Source organism: Muntiacus reevesi, chromosome X, assembly GCF_963930625.1.
Source record: "Muntiacus reevesi chromosome X, mMunRee1.1, whole genome shotgun sequence".
In the NCBI taxonomy this organism is placed as follows: Eukaryota; Metazoa; Chordata; class Mammalia; order Artiodactyla; family Cervidae; genus Muntiacus; species Muntiacus reevesi.
In genome coordinates, this window is record NC_089271.1 from 52,086,354 (window position 1) to 52,106,807 (window position 20,454).

General features: G+C 43.6%; 1 protein-coding gene and 1 pseudogene across 1 annotated transcript; one reads left to right on the forward strand and one right to left on the reverse strand.

Annotated features, from left to right (window-relative positions):
- Positions 1-621: 621 nt before the first annotated feature.
- On the reverse strand, positions 622-5,120 carry PCSK1N (proprotein convertase subtilisin/kexin type 1 inhibitor). Its single transcript, XM_065916372.1, has 3 exons — positions 4,894-5,120; positions 1,242-1,714; positions 622-929 (listed from the first exon to the last, which is right to left on the reverse strand). The coding sequence occupies exons 1-3, from the start codon at positions 5,005-5,007 to the stop codon at positions 737-739; spliced, it is 780 nt and encodes a 259-aa protein (XP_065772444.1). The 5' UTR covers positions 5,008-5,120; the 3' UTR covers positions 622-736.
- LOC136154465 (ragulator complex protein LAMTOR5 pseudogene) lies at positions 5,006-6,733 on the forward strand (annotated as a pseudogene).
- Positions 6,734-20,454: the final 13,721 nt, after the last annotated feature.

Sequence of the window (20,454 nt, forward strand, 5' to 3'; positions counted from 1 at the left end):
GTTACCACCACATTGATTCCCAATATCTTCAGGGCTGGGGTAACAGTACAATAAGAGTGGCCTCTATACTATTAATATATAATTAAATATTTCAACATTACATATCAAGCTAACAAAATTCATCCTATCCTCCTACCTTGATGAATACATTTTCTCAATGATCTGAAGGCCCAGAAAGTGACAGCGTTGGGAGGGCTGACTCCTGGCCAGCAGCCCACTCCCTTTCTCTTCCCTCAGGAAGCCCCTCCCCATGTCAGGGAGTTCATGTGTGCAAGTGGACATCCCAGGACCATCCAAGCTGTATTCACCTGCCTCACAAACAGCTTGGTCCTTGGGATGGACTCCGAGAAGATGCTGCTGAAAGTGGCCCTCAAAGACTTCTGGGCTCCCCATTCCCAACCGAGGCCTAGAAACAGGGCACAAAATCTGGTAGGCACTGCCACTGCCCACATGGAGATCTCCCCAGGGAGGAGAGGCAGAGACTGCAGGGAGGGGGTTGTCTTAAAAGTGCTGGACCAAGGGCTGGGGCTCTTATTCCATTGTCTAAGGAGAGTCATCACCACTTAGTCCACAGGCCCCCTAGACACTGCCACTCACACAAACAAGTACATAACTGCTTCAGATCATATTTATTGTGGGGTTGAGTGGGGATCCTGGGGTTCGAGGGCAGCAACTGTGGCTGGTGGGAGCTGGCAGGGTGTCCTGGGCAGGAGGGTGCACGGGATCCAGGCGGTGCTCAGGGCAGGAGGCGGCGCGCCGGCGCTTGGGGTACGGGGGTCTCCAGACGCTTCACACGCAGCAGGGCCCCCAGTACGCCCTCAGGGGGTAGCTCAGGGCCCATATCCTGGTCGGCGGCGCGGCGGAGGCGACGCGGGGCAGCGACGGCTTCGGTGTCGGCGATTCCCGTTAGGATCCGACCCAACAAATACCTGCAGTGAGGGGGTGCCTGTGAGTCAACGCCTCGGCCCTAGGACCTGGAGGGCGCCGGTACCTTTAACCTCTCGGGGACCTGGCAGCCTACTACCACTCAGGCTTCCCACCTCTTTCTGGAGACAGGTGTCTCTGCCTCCCACTCCAGCCATTCGGACGAAGGGAGCCAGCCAGGCACCTCTGCCCCCACCTAGGGTCCCAGGACCTAGGTCTTCGTACCTCCACCCTGTGAAGAAGGCCCTCCGCCGCCCCTCGCCCCCTTGCTCCCAGGATGATGGCGCCCGCCCCCCGACCACCCTTCGTGGAGGTACCTCAGCAGCTCGGGGTCCAGGTCTGGCGTCTCGTCGCCGGCGTCCTCGCCATCGGGGCCCGTGGGGCCATCGTCGTAGACTGGGGGCCGGAGTCTGAGCGCCGCGGCGGGGGCAGGGGCGGGGACAAGCTGGGCTGCCAGGGCCGCCGGGTCCAGGCGGGCGCGGAGCAGGGCACGGGCGAGCTGCGCGGCGGGCGCGTCGGGGTCGTTCTCTAGGCCCAGGGCCGGGTCACTGGTACGCGGTGCGCCCCAGATGCGCCGGAGCTGCGCCAGGACGCGCGCCTGCTGATCCTCGGCCTCCTGCGCCTCAGCCCGCGCCCGCTCCTGCCGTTCGGCTTCCAGCAGGTGCGCCAGCGCCCGCGCCAGCTCCTGCACAGCCCCCGCAGCCTCTCCCCTCGGCGCCGCCCGCCGGAAGCGGCGGGGAGCGCTGGCCTCAGCCAAGGGCGGCGAGGCTGCTCCCAGGCTGCGGGGCTCCTGCGGGAAGACAGGTTGGAAGGGGGAGGTCTTCAGCGTTCACCGGCCAGGGACTCCCAACCCGCAGGACTCCACGGACCTCAAATATCCCTAGATGCCACCAAAGGTGCCGTGGGCCCTCAAATATGAGTAGACACCCCTAAGGCCAATGGAGACTCACAAATATCTCTGGCCACACTTAGGGCCACCGAAGACCCCTAGATTCACCCCCACCCCCCGCCAACGATTTCCTAGTGACTCACACCTTGCTCCCCGGGGCTGCTGAAGACCAGGTTTCTTTATAGGAATAGAGATGGTAGATAAGACAGCAATGGATTTTTCTATATTAATGTTGTGGACAATAGGAACCAATATTTGCATTTTACAGATTCCTACTGTCCATTTGTTTTACCCGAAAGATAGCAGACTGTTCCATGCCTTGTTTTTTTTTTTTTTGGAATCTATGTCTAGATCCTACCTAAAAGCATCCTTTCTCTCTTCGATCCTTCCTTTCTTCTGCTTTGAATCCGTCTCCTATGAATGTACAATAGTTTATTTAACCAGTCCAACTGATAAACATTTAGGATGTTTCCAATCTTTTTCTATTCTTATAAATAATGTCAGAATGAATAACGGTGTTCATATATCATTTATATATCTTTTGTATACATATATCATTTGAATATACAAGTCTATCTGTAAAATAAATTACCCAGCGACTAATGTTCAGTTCAGGCAATTTTGAAGCAATTTCAGTAAGTTTAAAGAAATAAAAGATACCAAAAGTATGAGAAAGGAACAAAAGACCATTAAATGGCCATGAAGATTTGAAAAAGAAACATACAGCACATTTAGAAAAATAAATGAAATTAAAATTTGAATGGGCAAGTTAAACCACAGATTCAATGCAGTGGAAGAAATAGAATTGAACAGAGCTTGGAAACAGATTCACACACTGACACTTGCTACAACAGAGGGGACACTGCAGAGCTGTGAGGGACAGGAACAACTTCAGTAAATTGTGCAGGAAAAACAAATGATCCAAATTTGGGATCAATGGAAAGGGAAAAAATTAATTTGACTACATCAAGCTAAGAATTTCTTTTTATCCCAAGACACCATAAAAAGAATGAAAAGTAAAATCAAAGTAGGAGAATATGCTTGTAACACAAATAATCAATAAAGGAACAGTGTCCAATATACCAAAAATTCCTAAAAAGCAGTATGATAAAAGCAAATTAATATAAAAATGGGCAAAACTGATGATCAAGTATTTCACAAAAAAGGAACCAAAAGCAGTTACTAAGCAAATGAAAACTAGTGAACCTCATTAGTAATCAGGAAAATGCAAATTAAAACACCAATGAGATACACTATGCAGGGGGAGTGCAAAAGACTGCCAAAATTAAAGTCTGACTATATCAAATGTTGATATCTATGTAGAAAAAATGGAAGCTTTTATACATTGCTGCTGGGAACTCAACTGTCAAAATAACGTTGAGGAACAATTTGGCAATGTCTTGAAAGATGCACATATATGCCCAACTTCTGGGGTGTTACACCCCAGAGTAGTTTTTGTGCATATACTACTGGACAAGGGTTCATGAAAAATTACAGCAGAACTGTTCATAACAGCATAAAAGTGAAGGGAGGAAAAAAGAAACGCCTAGAAACCAAAATGTTGCCGGCATATTGAAAACACATCTGTAAATCATGATATACTTATACACTCATGATATACTCATAGTGTAAAATATGCAGTAATAAAAATAATTATAGGCACATACTTCAATGTGGATGAATCTCACAACCAATGTGTAAAAAAAAAGCAAGTTCCAGAATTCCACTGCAGACTGCCTGTTACAACCAGATACCCTGATGACTTCCTAGTGACCCCTAGTGACTACCAGGAGCCAGACACCCAGTATAATTCCATCTCTGTGAGGAAAAACTAAACAACATATTGTTTAGAGATACAGACATAGATGATAAGCTACAAACAAAAGTAAGGGGTCAATTAACAGAAAATACAGGATAATGATTATGGAAGAGAGAGGCTACTGTGGCAAGAGGCACCCAGGGGCTTCTAACTATTGATCATGTTTGATTTCTTAAGCTGAGTAATGGGTACACAAAGGGATTATTTTATCATTATTTCTTACACTGTATATATACATATATTTAGATATATTCGCATATATAAAGAATACTTTTTAAAAAAAACCATCCTTGATGCATACAGCCTTGAACTCTTCATTAGAGGAAGATGTGCTCCAAGTGCCCTTGATGGCCACCACCCCTGAGATTCCCCAGGGAATCACACACGTCAATCGTGGTCTCACACACACTACTTGGACTGACAAGCCTTGAGATGTCAAATATGCAACCCAACACTGCCACATCCACACTCGAGGTGGGGGGGGGGGCTGCAAACATTCACACTCACCAATGCTATGCAGTTACAATTGCCAAGCCATCTAGATGTAAGAGCATGCACCACCCTTAAAGACATAATGCCGCACAGAGAGCGACATCATGGCTCCTCTCTCCACAATGACACAGCTCCACAAAGAAAGAGTCTCATCAACACATATACAAAATCCCAGTCTCTCAGTTCAACAGAACCGAAATGGGATGTGCACCTAGGGGATGCAAAGACCACTCCCTCCCAAACAAAAAGACAATCACACAGAAACACACCCAAACACACAGACACACCCATAAGTCACTCCATCATCACAGGAATCACAAACACACCGGGGCCACACTGAGAAAAGTCACACACAGAAGCATCACACACTTATATCAAAAGAAACACACAGAGACAGCACACACTCATATCCCTGTCATCACATCTTGCAGACACAGACCGAGGTCCGCATCCCTCTCCTTCCAGTGTACTACGCCCCTGGACAGCGCCACAGGCGGCGGGCGGGGCAAGGCCGGGCCCAGCGCCTAGTGCGGGCAGGGCGCGGCGGCCAGACGACCCCCAGATACTGCCACCCGCACACCCAAGAGACAGAGGCTGGCATGGCCTGGGCGCAGACTGGAGGCTGGACCCCAGGCCCCCCATGGCCGATCTCTCCACAGGTCCCGAGAACTGGGGCCATCGAGGATCAGGGGCCAGCGGCCAGGCACAGATCCTCGCCTGTAGCATCCTTCCCCCCCACCCCGCCCCCAGTGCCCGAACCCGGTCGCACCTTTACCGGCCTTGCGCAGAGGGTGCGGGGTGGCCCAAGTAAGCCCAAGAGCAGCAGCACCAAAAGGCCGACGCCCCCGGCCCGCGGCCCGTGGAGCAGTGGCGACCCCGCCATGCTGCCCCAGCGAGCCGGGCTCCGGACAGGCGGACTGACTGGCAAGTGCGCAGCGCCTGAGCTACCCCGCACCGATGCGGTGCTTTGCGGCTGCGCAGGCTGAGGAATCTTGCCCTTCCCTGCCCATCCCATCCTGTCACTCTACGCAAGCGCAGCCTTTAGCTCCCTCAGCCTCTGCATCCTGCCCGTTGCCAAGGAGATGCCCGAGGGGCAAGGTGATGAGCTGGAGCCTTTGATGGCGGTTGCCATGGCAGTCGGAGGCCAGTTGCCAGAGCAACAGACCTTGCTGTCGCCTCAGCAGACAGGCAGGAAAAATGACTCAGTGGAGTGGAATGGGAGTCTGGTCCCCCCTGCCGCCCCGCTTCTTGGGGAGGAGATATACAATTTTGTTCACTGGATAAACAGTTATGGATGGCCTATGGACCACGGCCTTTACAAAGTGATGACTTCAATTAGTTCACCATTCTAAGATGCTGTCCCTTACCTGCATAAAGCGGTTACTAGTAACTGCCTCCCAGAGTGGCTTTGAAGGTTTAATAAGAATGGTATTTAGAGGACTTCCCTAGTGGTCCTTTGGTTAAGACTTCACCTTCCAATGTAGGGAGCAATGGATTCAATCCCTCATCAGGGAGCTAAGATCCTACATGCCTCCTAACGGAACACCAAAACATAAAACAAAGCAATGTCATAACAAATTCAATTTTTAAAAAAACTTTTTAAAAAATGGCATTTAGTAGGAGCTCAATAAAAGCTCCTTTTTATCCTTTCCTTGTCTCTTTCCCAGTATCTTCATCTCTCCATTGCTCTGTTGCTCTTTCTGACCTTATATGCCCATAGGTCTCTCTGTCTTCCCCTCCCATCTATCTCTTCCTGCCTCTTATTCTTTCTCTCCCTTCATCTCTGCAACCCTCCTCCTGTCTCTGTCTTTATTTTGTTGTCTCTACTTGTCTTCCGTAGATACGTAGATCGATTTCATTCATAAATTGTTCCAAAAGGATTTTAAGCCACATATAATGATACAGCAAACAAAACAAAACTTTGGTAAAATTTCTGTATCTATAGGGGGGAACATGACAGGAAGGGCATATCAGTGGTTATTGTGGGTGCAGGGGGAGATGACAGATGCTTTGTCACATTCTCCTTTACATTTTTCTCTGTTATCTGAAAAAAAGTTTTAATGAATATGTATCATTATTATAAGCAGATTTTTTAAAGGCATTTTCATTTTGGTTGGAATTTTTAAAGTATGGTAACATGACATAAATCAAAAGTGAATAAAAGAAAGATCCATTTGTGTTGCTGTGAGTATATCTAAGCCATTCTAACTGCTTCTACTGTGAGTGCTCAGTCGTGTCCAACTCTTGCTCGGCGAGAATACTGGAGTGGGGACCAAGGGGCACCTGAAACCCGTGGCAAAGAAGGAGGTGACACACAGCGGGATAGAGGCTACCTTAGAGCAGCACTTGGAGGACACAATGAAGAATCCATCCATTTTCAGAGTCCTGTGCACAGATTCACAGGGACTCAATCTAGGTTGCTTTGGAACCCTGTCAGATGAGCATGCTGGGGTGATATCTGTACTAGCCCAGCAAGCAGCTAAGCTAACCTCGGACCCCACTGATATTCTTGTGGTGTATCTAGAATCAAATAATGGGAAGATTATGATCCAGAAACACGGCGGCATCACAGTGGCAGTTCACAAAATGGTCTCCTGACAACTCGCATCAGTTCTCCAGCAGCCTGTCACAGGGACTCAGTTGTACCTTATGTTAATTACCTTATAGAACTATTAGACCATTTATGTAATATATATTGAGCACTTTTCTATTAATTTTAGAGTAGGCTGCATTTTGACACTCTGTGGATTAACTTAACAAAATACTAGTTACGGAAAGTATCATGTTTTGAAGCAGCATATTTAGGTCACCTTGTATACAGAATTTTGTTAAGTTTAATAAACCTGGTTGGAGGAAAAAAGAGAATACTGGAGTGGGTTGCCAGGGGATCTTCCCGACCCAGGGATCAAGCCTGCATCTCCTGTGACTCCTGCATTGGCAGGCGGATTCGTTACCACTTGAGCCACTTGGGAAGCCCCAAAATCCTTGCACACATCCCCTTACGAACCTGAAGATTATATGCTCAGGGATGGTATAATGGACACACAATTAAGATGGCTCCCATGATCCTTGTCTCCTTGTATTCTCGTCCTTGGGTGTGTGTGTATGTGTCCAAAGGTGACCAGATGAATGTGATTACATGTACATAATCATGTTAAAAATGAGGTGGAAATGATCATCTTGTGAGGCAACTCCCACTCCCTTGTTGGCTTTCATGAAACAATTGACCACTTTGGGGAACCTCACATGGCAAGGAATAGAAGGTGGCCTTTAGGAGCTAAGGGTGACCCCAGCTGACAGCCAGCAAGAAATTGAAGCCTTCTGTCTTATGACTGCAATGAAACTGAATTCTGCCAACAACCTGAGTGAGCTTGGAAACAGATCCTTCCCCAGACGAGCATCAGATGAGACTGTAGCTCTGGTCAACACCTTCATTTCAACTTTGTGAGATTTTATTTTTGGGGGCTCCAAAATCACTGCAGATGGTGACTGCAGCCATGAAATTAAAAGACACTCCTTGGAAGGAAAGTTATGACCAACCTAGATAGCATATTAAAAAGAAGAGACATTACTTTGCCAACAAAGGTCCGTCTGGTCAAGGCTATGGTTTTTCCAGTGGTCTTGTATGAATGTGAGAGTTGGACTGTGAAGAAAGTTAAGTGCTGAAGAATTGATGCTTTTGAACTGTGGTGTTGGAGAAGACTCTTGAGAGTCCCTTGGACTGCAAGGAGATCCAACCAATCCATCCTAAAGGAAATCAGTCCTGGGTGTACACTGGAAGGACTGATGTTGAAGCTGAAACTCCAATACTTTGGCTACCTGATGCGAAGAGCTACTCATTTGAAAAGACCCTGATGCTGGGAAAGATTGAGGGCAGGAGGAGAAGGGGACGACAGAGGATGAGATGGCTGGATGGCATCACGGACTCGATGGGCATGAGTTTGAGTAAGCTCCAGGAGTTGGTGATGGACAGAGAGGCCTGGCGTGCTGTGACTCTTGGGGTCACAAAGAGTCGGACACGACTGAGTGACTGAACTGAACTGAAGCAAAGAATCCAATTAAACCATACCCTGACTCCTGACACACAGATACTATTAGTTAATGTTTTAAGCTGAGAAATTTGTGGTAATATTGTTACACAAAAGATAATCTGAATAAAAGAAGACATGTTTCATTCTCTCGGATGAGACTATTTCATATTATAATTATTTCCATTACATCCAAATTACTATATAATTTCTATATAATCTTAATTTAAATCCCAGCTGAACATTTTAAGGAAAATCAATAAATCTTATTCAATAATGTATATAAAGAGTCCACACAAAACTTTTACATGAATGTTCAAAGCATCATTTTTCATAATAACCCCCAAATAGAAACAACTCAAATATCTACCAACTGATGACTGGATAGACATAATGAGGTATATCCATAAAATGGAATATTTTACTCATCCATATTATTATGGATTATTATTATTATGGATTACTCATCCATAAAAAGAAACAAAGCACTGATACATGTTGCAATATGGATGAAATTTGAAATTATGCAGAGTGAAAAGGAGCCAGACACAAAAATTCACATAATTTGTGATTCCATTTATGTGAAATGCTCAGAATAAGCAAATTCATAGAGATAGTTGATTAGTAGTTGCCAGGGGCTGAGGGGAGAAGAGAAGGGAACAGGGGTGGCTGCAAATAAGTACAGGGTTTCTTTTTGAGGTGATGAAAATGTTCTGGTGTTAGATAACGTTGATGGGTGACCAACTTAGTGAATATACTAAAAACCATTGAATTGTACACTTTAAAATGATGAATCTTATGTATGTGATTATATCTCAATAAATAAATATATATATAAAAGAATAAAGATTTGTGAAGTGCTAAAACATTTCTGAAAAAGATAAGAAAGTAGACTTGACTTACTAGGTATTGGGATGTGTTCTAAGGTCAGAAAGGTAAGATGGTGTATGGAAAACTGAAAGAAAATAAGCAGGAGTCCTCACACAGTATACAAACAATAGCTCCGGACAGGTTAAAGATTTTCATGTTAAAGAAAACACTGTAAGTTAATAGAAAAATATACTATGTGACCTAGGGATGGGGAGGGACTTCCTGAACAAAACTTCAAAAGCACAAACCACAAGGAAGAATGTTAATGACAATGTACATATCAAAATTTACAGTTTCTGTTTAATGAAAGACCCTATACACAAAGTTAACAGATGAAGCAGCAAATATCTATTTGCTATAGCTGAAATCACCTGAGATTAAACATCCAGAAAATAAAAGTGACTTTGAGAAACAGCAAGAAAAAAACAAGAGCCTCAAAGAAAAATGGGGAAAGGATAGGAATAGACAGCTCACACAAGAGGAAACCCATGAGGTTATCAAGCATGTGAAGATATGCTCAATTTTACTAATCATTAGAGAAGTGCAATTTTTAAAAAATGACATATTACTTTATATCCATCGTACTGGAAGAAATTGGAAAACTAAATCACATGAAATTTGGCAGTCTTGTGGAGATACAGGGACCTTCATGTACTGTTGGTGAGAGTCTGGACTTGAGCAGCCATTTTGGGCAATTGTCTGGCAGTACTCAACCAAATTTAGCCTGTACACCAGAGTTGTCAAGTACCCAGTGGTAAGAGGGTCTACCACCCATAGTGGGGGAGGGGGCTTGGAAAATTCCCCCTGAGAAAGGGTATCTATGCTGAGATCTAAAGGTCCAGGAGGAGTTACCCAGGGAGATGGGTATAGGGGGAAAACATTTCAGACGAGGAAACTGCACAAGAAAAAGATTTAAGCTGAGAAGCAGCATGGCACGTTCAAGGAAGTGAAGTAAGGCTGGTGAGCCTGAAGCACAGTGGGACATGTTCTCATTCGCTGTATTTTGAAGCCTTCTGGGAGAGTGTGGCAAAATGGTCTAATGAGCAGACACATCTACCTCCCTTCCTTCGCCCAAATTCCCCCAAAGCAACTCCCCCCCCCAAATACCTTGAGTGGTGCTTTTCAAGGGAGCCATCAGGGGACCAGTTATTCTGAGGCATTCTCTAGGAGACAGATTGCAGATGGAGTCAAACCATGCGGGGGGAGTGGAGAGCTAAGAATCAAACTCCAATTACGAGGGATGCGGATAGAATTTTGCAGAAGTAAAAACATAAAAACAAGTCCATTGGCTCTCTGTGGTTGTCATTCTTGCTGTTTGCTAGGAGTTTTCTTTTTTTCTCCCTTCCAGGACCACGGAAGGTGGGAGGATTGTACTTCCTCATGACTGAGTGGAAACAGCCTGTCTGGCCTCAGGCTGGAGCACTTGATTGCCAGTATGAGCTCCTCCAGAGCTCTGTCACTCTAATTCTTTTTATTTTATTTATTTAAAAAATTTTATTTGGCTGCGTCTGGTCTCAGCTGTTGGCACACGGGCTCTCTAATTGTGGTGCAGGGGCTTAGTTACTTCAAAGCATGTGGAATCTTAGTTCCCTGACCAGGGGGTGGAACCCATGTCCCCAGCACTGCAAGATGTACTCTCAACCACTGGGCCACCAGGGAAATCCCAGTCAGATTCTTTAAAAATAGCCTGTATTTACTGTTACTCCCAAATTCACATCTCTAGCCTGGGCCTCTTGGGATTCAAACTCCAACTGCCTCCTCAACATTTCTACTTGTGTATTTCATAAGCATTTCAGTGTTAACTTCCCCGAACTCCAACTGTTGATTTACTGTCTTACAAGGCCTGCCCTTCCACTGCAAAGACGAAAACAAAACAAAAATTCGATTCTTCTTTTAGTCTCCCCCATCTCTATAAATGGTCCATCATTCACCCAGCTTCTCAGATCAAAAACCATAAAGCATTCTTTTTAAAAAAAAATTTTTTGTAGTATGGTTGATTTAAAATGTTTCATTAGTTTCAGATGTACAATATAGTGAATGTATATGTCTATTTTCTTTCAGATTCTTTTTTCATATAGGTTATTACAGAATATTGAATAGAGTTCCCTGTGCTATGCAGAAGGTCCTCATTAGTTGTCTATGTGTATGTAGAGCTTCACCAGTGGTTCGGCAATAAATAACCCATCTGCCAATGTAGGAGATGCAGGAGACATGGGTTTGATTCCTGGGTTAGGAAGATCCTCTGGAGGAGCAAGCCATTCCAGTATTCTTGCCTGGAGAATGCCATGGACAGAGGAGCCTGGTAGGCTACAGTTCATAGGGTCCCAAAGAGCTGGACACAACTGAGTGACTGAAAACACACACACAATTTGTGTATGTTAATCCCAATCTCCTAATTTACCATCTTCCCCCATATAGCCCCTTTGGTAATTATACATTTGATTTTGAGATCTAAGTTTGTTTCTGTTTTGTAAAAAATTCATTTGTATCATTTTCTATTAGATTCCACATATAAGTGATGTTATATGATATTTGTCTTTCTCTGACTTACTTCACTTACTATGATAATCTCTAGGCAAATCCATGTTGTGGCAAATGGCATTATTTCATTCTTATAAAAACCACAAAACATCCTGGATGCCTCTCTTTTTCTCACCCCCACATCCAGTCTCTGAGGAAATCCTTTAAAATAGATCCATAATCCAACCCCTTCTCTTCGCCTCCACTGCCAGCACTGCCGTGTATCATTTGGACCCTTGCAGTAGCCACCTCACCAGCCTCCCTGCTTCTTTCCTTGCCCCCTGATAGTTTCTTTTCCTCATAGCAGCCAGAGGGACCCTATTCTAATTAATGTTCCTATGTACTCAGCATTCCCTCCTCCCAGCTCCCATCTGAATAAAAGCTAAAGTCCACGTACCCACATAAAGCCTATGGTCCATGAGGTCCTGTGAGATCTTGCCCATGTTACCTTTCTGACCTCCCATCCTACCACTGTCCCCCTCATTTTCTCTGTACCTGCATTTGTCTCCTTTCTTTTCTTCACACATGCCAAGCATGTTCCCAACTTCAGTGTCTTTGCATTTGCTATTCATTTTGCATGTGGCTTGTTCCTTTGTTTCATCCTGGTCTGTTTAGGTATCACCCTTCACAGAGGCCTTCCTTGATCTTTCTAACTCAAATTCTCTGTGTCTAGGTCTGCTTTATTTTCCACTGTAGCACTTATCAATTTCTTTCATCATATTTCCTCTATAATGCTTTATATACTGTCTCCCCAACTACAGTGTAAGTTTCACAGGGACAGTCTTCAATCTCTTCACCACTGCATCCCCAAACCTAGAGTATAATAGGAGTTGAATAAGTATGCATAAAGCACTGAGTTAATTAATTTAAGAATAACCAATGGAACAACAACAACAAAAAGAATAACCAATGGGACAAAACAGAAAGACTAAGAACAAATGGAATAGGGGAAAAAATGAGAGGAAACAAAAGTAATCAAAGGAATATGAAAATTTCTTATATATTGCTAATACTACACTCATAAAATAAGAACAGGTCTAGGACTTCCCTGGCTGTCCAGTGGTTAAGATTCACACTTCCAATGCAGTGGAGTTTGGGTTTGATTCCTTGTAGGGGAACTAAGATCCTGCATGTGAAAGTGAAAGTGACAGTCGCTGAGTCATGTCTGACTCTTTGCGGGAGGCCAGAATTCTCCAGGCCAGAGTACTGGAGTGGGTAGCCTTTTCCCTTTTACAGGGGATCATCCCAACCCAGGGATCGAACCCAGGTTTCCCACATTGCAGGCATATTCTTTACCAGCTGAGCCACAAGGGAAGCCCAAGATCCTGCATGACACGTGGCAAAAAAAGGACACCAAATTAATAACTCAAATTCACATGAAGAAACAAAGAAACTTGCTAAAGGTAACTTCAGAGGTAAATATTGGGTTGGTACAAAAGCAACTGTGGTTTCAGATCGTGAATTTTAAGTCATTATAACTAGGCTCAAACACATCTTTATTAATCAAAATAGGAACCACTACCATCAACACATCTTTGCCAGGGAGAAATAAGTTTGCTTATTCTTGTAGCAGACTTCCCTGTAGCTCAAATGGTAAAGAATCTTCCTATGATGCAGGAGACCAGGGTTTGATCCCTGGGTCAGGAAGATCCTCTGGAGAAGGGAATGGCAATCCACTCCAGTATTCTTGCCTGGAGAATCTCATGGACATAAAAGCCTGGCAGGCTATAGTCCATGGGGTCGAAAAGAGTCGGCAATGACTGAGCAACTAACACACACATTCTTGTAGCATAAAAATCCTTGTTTCAGGATTTGCCATACTCTTAGAAAACATTTTCCCTGCAAAAAGTTGTCCTGATGCTTGAGGAAGTGATAGCCAGTTGGCAAGAGGTCAGGTGAATGAAGTGGATGAGGCAAAACTTCATAGCCCAATTCATTCAACTTTTGAAGTGTTGGTTATGCAACATGCCATCAGGCGTTGTCATGGAGAAGAATTGGGCCCTCTCTGTTGACCAACACTGGTTGCAGGTGTTGAAGTTTTCAGTGCATCTCATTAACTTGCTGAGCATTCTTTCTCAGATGTAATGGTTTCGCCAGGATTCAGAAAACTGTAATGGATCAGACCAGCAGCAGGTCACCAAACAGTGACCATGACCTTTTTTGGGTGCAAGTTTGGCTTTGAGAATTGCTTTGGAGCTTCTTCTCTGTCCAACCACTGAGCTGGTCAAAACCAGTGGTCATATAAAATACACTATTTGTCGCACATCACAAGCTGATCAAGAAATGGTGAATGGAATTGTTTCCTTAATTTCTCTTTCTGTTTTCTCATTGTTAGTGTATAGGAATGCAAGGGATTTCTCTGTGTTAATTTTATATCCTGCAACTTTACTATATTCATTGATTAGCTCTAGTAATTTTCTGGTGGAGTCTTTAGGCTTTTCTATGTAGAGGATCATGTCATCTGCAAATAGTGAGACTTTTACTTCTTCTTTTCCAATCTGGATTCCTTTTATTTCTTTTTCTTCTCTGATTGTTGTGGCTAAAACTTCGAAAACTATGTTGAAGAGTAGTGGTGAGAGTGGGCACCCTTGTCTTGTTTCTGGCAGGTGGATTCTTAGCCAGTGGGCCACCTGGCAAGTCCTGAGTATATTTTTAAAAATTATTTATTTATTTTTGGCTGTATCAGGTCTTAGTTTAGCCTGCAGGCTCTCTAGTTGAGGCACTCAGGCTCAGTAGTTGTGGTGTGTAGGCTTAGTTGCCCTGTGGCCTGTGGGATCTTAGTCACATGACCAGGGATTGAACCCACATCCCTCGCATTAGAAGGCAGATTCTTAACCACTGGACCACCAGGGACATTCCTATGAATGCATTTAATACCACCGAACTGTACGCTTAAAAATGGTGGAGATAAATTTCATGTAATGTGTATTTTACCACTAAAAATAAATTGGAAAAAAAACTACCTTATGTGAACTTTCCTCAGTCTTGTCTTTGTTTCCCTGGGAATTGCTTTGTTTAGTTTTATCCACCCAGAATCAGGAGCGTATTTATTCCTGGTCCATGATCAGTGATAATTGGCCTTTGGCCAAAATCTGGAGACATCAAGTCACACAACCAGCACCTTTATGGAACACTGCATTTCTTAGGAGATGTTCTCAGTCTGAAACTGTGCCCCTTTCAGGCCAAGCACTTGCTTCATTCCTGTTTTCTCACTGTAATGTCAACACATACGTTTATCTCTCTAAGTGGCATAATTTTACCAGGAAAAAATTGAGATTGAAGTAGCCACCTTGAGAAACTTTTGTTATGAACAAGATCATCAATTTGAGAGATTCCTTAGGAAAAAGGGCAGAAACTACATATAGAGCTTGCTTGTTTTATCTGCCTAAAGGAGAGAGGTCATTTTATTTAACAAAGGAAACACCCTCCTCTTCATTTCTGTATTTGAGGATTAAGAAGTGCTGACTTTTTTAAAAAATTGTTTTATTTTATTTATTGGACACACAGCATGTGGGATCTTAGTTCCCCAACCAGGGATAGAACCCATGCTCCCTCCACTGGGAGCTCAGATTTTAACCACTGGACCACGAAAGAATCCCCCAAGAAGTGCTGACTTTTTAATAGCATGCCATGATAAAATTTTCAAGGGCCTGAGTTAATGTTTAAATTAGCTGTAATAACTCTCTTTGGAGCATATTATGTCAAATTTCATTTTCCTGCAGACAAAATTCTTCCCCTCTCCTTTCATAGGGAAATGTAACTAGCCTTTTACAGTGATAATTTCATATTCACTACACAACCCTTACACTACACAACCCTTCTCAAAACGGATAACAAATGAAGGAATTTCTATATAGCTTTCCACTACTTGTGTAAATAAAGAATGTAGCCCACAATTCAAATTTTAAAAGGCTCAAATCATTAGCCACTGTAGTCATTGACCTACAAGTACACCCTGAAAGGAATTCAGTGGGAAACATTCTTTGTTTTGTATATATGGGCCCCTAGACAACTAAGATGCATATCTAGGGAAGAATTTCAATGACACCAGATTCTTGCATCTTCCCATAGATAAGCACTAAAACACTTAACTGAGATATGGTGGGGTTTTGTGTGTGTGTGTGAGTGTGTGTGTGATTAGCAGCAATCTTTTACAAAGGTGCGTGCATGACCACATGTATTTTCCAGCCAAAAAATTTATACATTTACTGGCTCCCCCACCCCCTGCCTCTTTGAAACAGTTCCCAGTTCTCTAAGTCACTGAATAAAACTCAACTCACTGCAGGAGACCTGGGTTCAATACCTGGGTTGAGAAGACCCCCTGGAGAAGGAAAAGATTACCCACTCCAGAATTCTGGCCTAGAGAATTCCAAGGACTGCATAGCGCATGGGGTTGCAAAGAGTCAGACATGACTGGGTGACTTTCACTTTCACTATTTTTATGTTGTGTGTTTTTTTCTCCAACTGACACCTGAGATCACCACAAGAGTGGAAGTTAGCAAAAATGCTTCATAATAGTCTTGACACTGGACCAACATTGATGGGTCTTGCTGAGACGTTTCCCTTGAACGTCACAGCTCTTAACAACCATTAAGCTCTTAAAGACTGAAAATGTAAGGTGTGGATAGGAACCAACAGCTTGAGGCCCTTTTGGTGGCACTAGTGGTAAAGGCCCCACCTGCTAATGCAGGAGATGTAAGAGACACAGGTTCAATACCTGGATCAGGAAGATCCCCTGGAGGAGGGCATGGCAACCCACTCCAGTATTCTTGCCTTGAGAATCCCATAGACAGAGGAGCCTGGCAGGCTGCAGTCCATAGCGTCGCAGAGTCACACATGACTTAACTGACTTAGCACACATACAAAGGGCTATAAGCAAGATCTGGTTGTGGGTTATTTTCCAGGTGAACTGCACTTTCCCTTCTGGCCAGAGAATTTTTGCTCTAAGGATAGGGAAATAGATTGCCTTTGTAATTCCCAACTCAACTTATCTCTTCAGTAACAGGGACAGACATTACACCTAAATAACGTATTTTAAAACTCCATAAAGTTTTTTTTTAATATAACTTAATTTCAGTTTAGTTGCTTTACAGTGTTGTGTTAGAAAAACTCTGTAAAGTTTTAACTTCCCTGGAAACTCTGCAGCCATTATCACCTATAAACTTCAGAAAAAGTGGAGAGACCTAATGAAATTTGGAAAGTAAAATCAACAGACTTCTAATCCTAACCCTCAAACTTCCAGGGACTAAAGTATTACCATTAGCCTTAATGGCAATGAGCTCTAACCCCTCTGGGGACCACCTCTAGTTAGCTACTTTTGTGTTAATAACAGACTGCCCCACTCTGTTCTGTCATTTCGCCTCGAATCCTACCCTCTTACAGGCCAATGTGACTAAAGACTCTAGATATCTCCATAATAGGTTCAAGCTGCATTTTAAAAATATCCACCTCAACAAAGTCTGCATGATCAAAGGGAAACTTCCTATGAGTCTCAGTGGAAAAGACCTTATTAATAGGCTTCAAACCGAGGATTTTTAGGAATTCTCTGGAAACTGACGATTCCAGAGGTGGACAGCTTCTGCTGCACTTTATATAAATACTCCAGGTCAATAGAACAATTTCCGATGAGGGTAAGAAAAAAAGGCACTGGGCTGTCTACAAGAGACCAGCTGGGCCATAAGACATATTTCCATGGCCCGGGTTGGGTTACCTAGGATACTATGTCCAGGATCTATTACAAGGACAAATGATCATTATCTTGTTTTTGGTAACTGCCTGTGGCGTTTTTGGCCAACAGAGCCTGTCCAGTCTTAAATGCCACTAAGCAGCCCTTGTCACATCACAAGAGTCAACACAAACATATCTAATACACATTCAAATCTTGTGACAACTTTTCTAACTCCCTTAACTGAGATGACCCATGGTTCTCTGCGATGTGTGTTCTCCCTCAGTGTGATGAGCTAATAAACCCAATTTTAACTTTTGGTGAATTCCTGATGGTCTTTGGTTGAAGCCCATTGATGTTATTAGAGAATTCAAGAGAATCATCTAAAAAACTTTACACCTAATAGGAGAAGTGAGCTAGTTGACCAGAAGCAAGACCTACTATGAAATTGAATAGCCTTCCTTGACAGACACTTTAAAATAATTTTTTAAATTTATTTTATTTATTTTTGGCTGTGCTCAGGCTTTCTCTAGTTGCAGCAAGCGGGGCTATTCTTTGTTGCAGTGCACCAGCTTCTCAATGTGGTGACTTCTTTCATTGTGGAGCATAGGCTATAGGTGCACAGGCTTAGTAGTTGCAGCTTGCAGGTCAGTAGTTCAGGCTCATGAGCTCTAGAGCACGGGCAAGTAGTTGCAGTATATGGGCTTAGTTGCTCTGAGGCATATGGAATCCTCCTGGACCAAGGATACAAATTGTGTCTCCTCCATTGGCAGGTGGATTCTTATCCACTGTACCACCAGACAAATCCAAAGCTGCTATATTCTTGTACATGTCTTTGGCTAACATTTGTGCACATTTATGTTAGGTGTACACCTAGAAATGGCAGCACAAGGTGATGAGTGTGCATATATGCAGCTCTAGTAGATACTGTCAAATAGCTTTCCAAAATGATTGGTGTACCCATTACATTCCTATTAACTATGAATGAGACCCATTGTTTCCAGAAATCCTTAGCAACACTTAGTACTCTTGGATTTTAAGGGCTTTTTTTTTTTTTTGCCTGTTTGAGTGATGAAATAATATTTTGCTATTTTAAGACACAGTCCTCTGATTTACCATGAGCATATGTTCATATGTTATTGGCTACTTGGGTTTCCGCTTTTGTAAAATGTTTTTTCACATCCTTTGCTTGCTTGCTTGCTTTTCTATTCTATTGGATTGCTTGTAAATCTTTTGTCAATTACTGTGTTTTGAAGCTACCTTTTGGGGTAGACATGTCTGTTATTCTAGCAGGTGGGGCTCACAAAACCATTAAGTTCCCATTAAGGCTGGAAAGCGCAATTAATATTTCCTCTTGCCTGGGAGGGGGACACAGATTTATTCAGGAGATTTAGATCTGGAGGAGCCTGATAGCCAATTTGAGGGATAAAGCAAGAGCATCAGGCATGGATCAACAGCTGAGGACCTCAGGATCTGGCACATCTCAAAAATGCCTGTGTGAAGACTTTCCCTCCAAGGACAGCCCACTCTCCCCATGTACTCTCTAAGCACCCAGAGGTTAAGACTACAACCTGTGGGAAATGAGGGGTGTGGACTGAGATTACTAATAGGGTTTGGTGTGGCACATTAGAATGGAAATTTCCTTTAGTATTAGGAAACACAGTTTCCTTTTGTTTATTATTTCACTGAAAAATTTAAAAACTCCTCTTTAGCCCTATTCTTTGTATTTTGCAATAAAAATTTAGCTTCATGGGCTTGTTTTTCCTTTCTTCCTTTTTTTTTTCTTTTTGGCCACGCCTCATGGTATGAGGGATCTTAGTTCCCCAACCAGGGATATTGAACCTGTGCCCCCTGCCATGGAAGCACGGAGTCTTAAGCACTGACCTGCCAGGGAAGTCTTGTTTTTTCTTTCTAATGCTCACTGAGGAAACTCCCAGAGACCAGCCTGATAATTACCTTTATAATTAACTAAAGGAATCTAAGAAGGAATGGAGATGCTCTCTTGTCCTTTGGCTGTAGAGGAAGAGCTTTCATTCTGCATCATAAAAAGTTTGCACCACCTGATGTGGTGAGGTTTTGCTCAGTTGGGAGACTTTGTCTCAAATCCCCAAATCCCCCAGCCCTTTGAGAATGCCCAGGATTGTTGACAACTTTAATCTCCATTGAGATAAGGCTGTCCTTGAAATTATTATTATAACAAAGGGCGCTCAGAAATTGTTGCTATGGCCTGTGAAAACCTTCAAATGACACCAGTAATTATGACAGATAAGGACTTGTCCTGGAAATTATGTTGCAAATGACCTCTCTGAAACTCTTCACATTCTAAAGAAGACTATAAATCTCAGCGTTGGATCCTGGAGAAGGGAAAGGCTACCGACTCTAGTATTCTGGTCTGGAGAATTCCATGAACTGAATAGTCCATGGGGTCACAAAGAGTTGGACACGACTGAGCGACTTTCATTTTAATTTCTTTTTGCCACTTTCAGGCTGTATAAGCACGGGCAAGTTGCTTTACCTTTTCTGTACTTTCAGTTTCCTCATATGCATAATGGGGGTAAGGACAGGAAGGCGCCACTGTCCCCACCGAAGTGATCACTGGCACATCCTTCCTCCTCTACAGACTTGTAGGTAATCCGATGACACTGCAGTTCACCTGGAGATGGCCCCCATTAGTCAGTTCCCTAAATTGGCCCTAAATGGGCTTCTTGAGATGGTCCCTAGGTTCCAACATCAGAGCACAGATCTCTGAAGGTGTATCCCTGGGGAAAGCAACTCTCCCACCCACCTCTGGGCCCTGGGACCAGTGGGGGTAGAGTTCGTAGGGCTGTCCTGCCCATCCAAGCCTCACTTTCCAATGGCCAGTAAAAGAACAGAGGAAATGAGAATACTCAGACCAAGCAACTCCCAGACTCCGGGTAAGGATGCACCCAATTCTCCTGTCTTACTTTTTCTCTCACTCTCTAGGCTTTCATTACACTTCTTTGTCTTGTTCTGACTTTCTCTGCCCCTCAGTTTCTCTCTTTTTTTTTTCTGCTGTATCTGTCTCTCCCAATATCTGTTTCTATCTCCTCAATTTCACTTCCTCTTTTCCTTTTTTTTTTTTTTAACATATACTACTTTTTTTGTCTCTCTTTCTTGGAATCTCCTTCTCTGCATCTCCATCTCTCCTTCAATGTCTCTGTAAACTGGGCTTCTCTTTCGCTTGGTATCTATGTGCCTCTCCCTATCTTTTCTTTGCTGTCTGTCT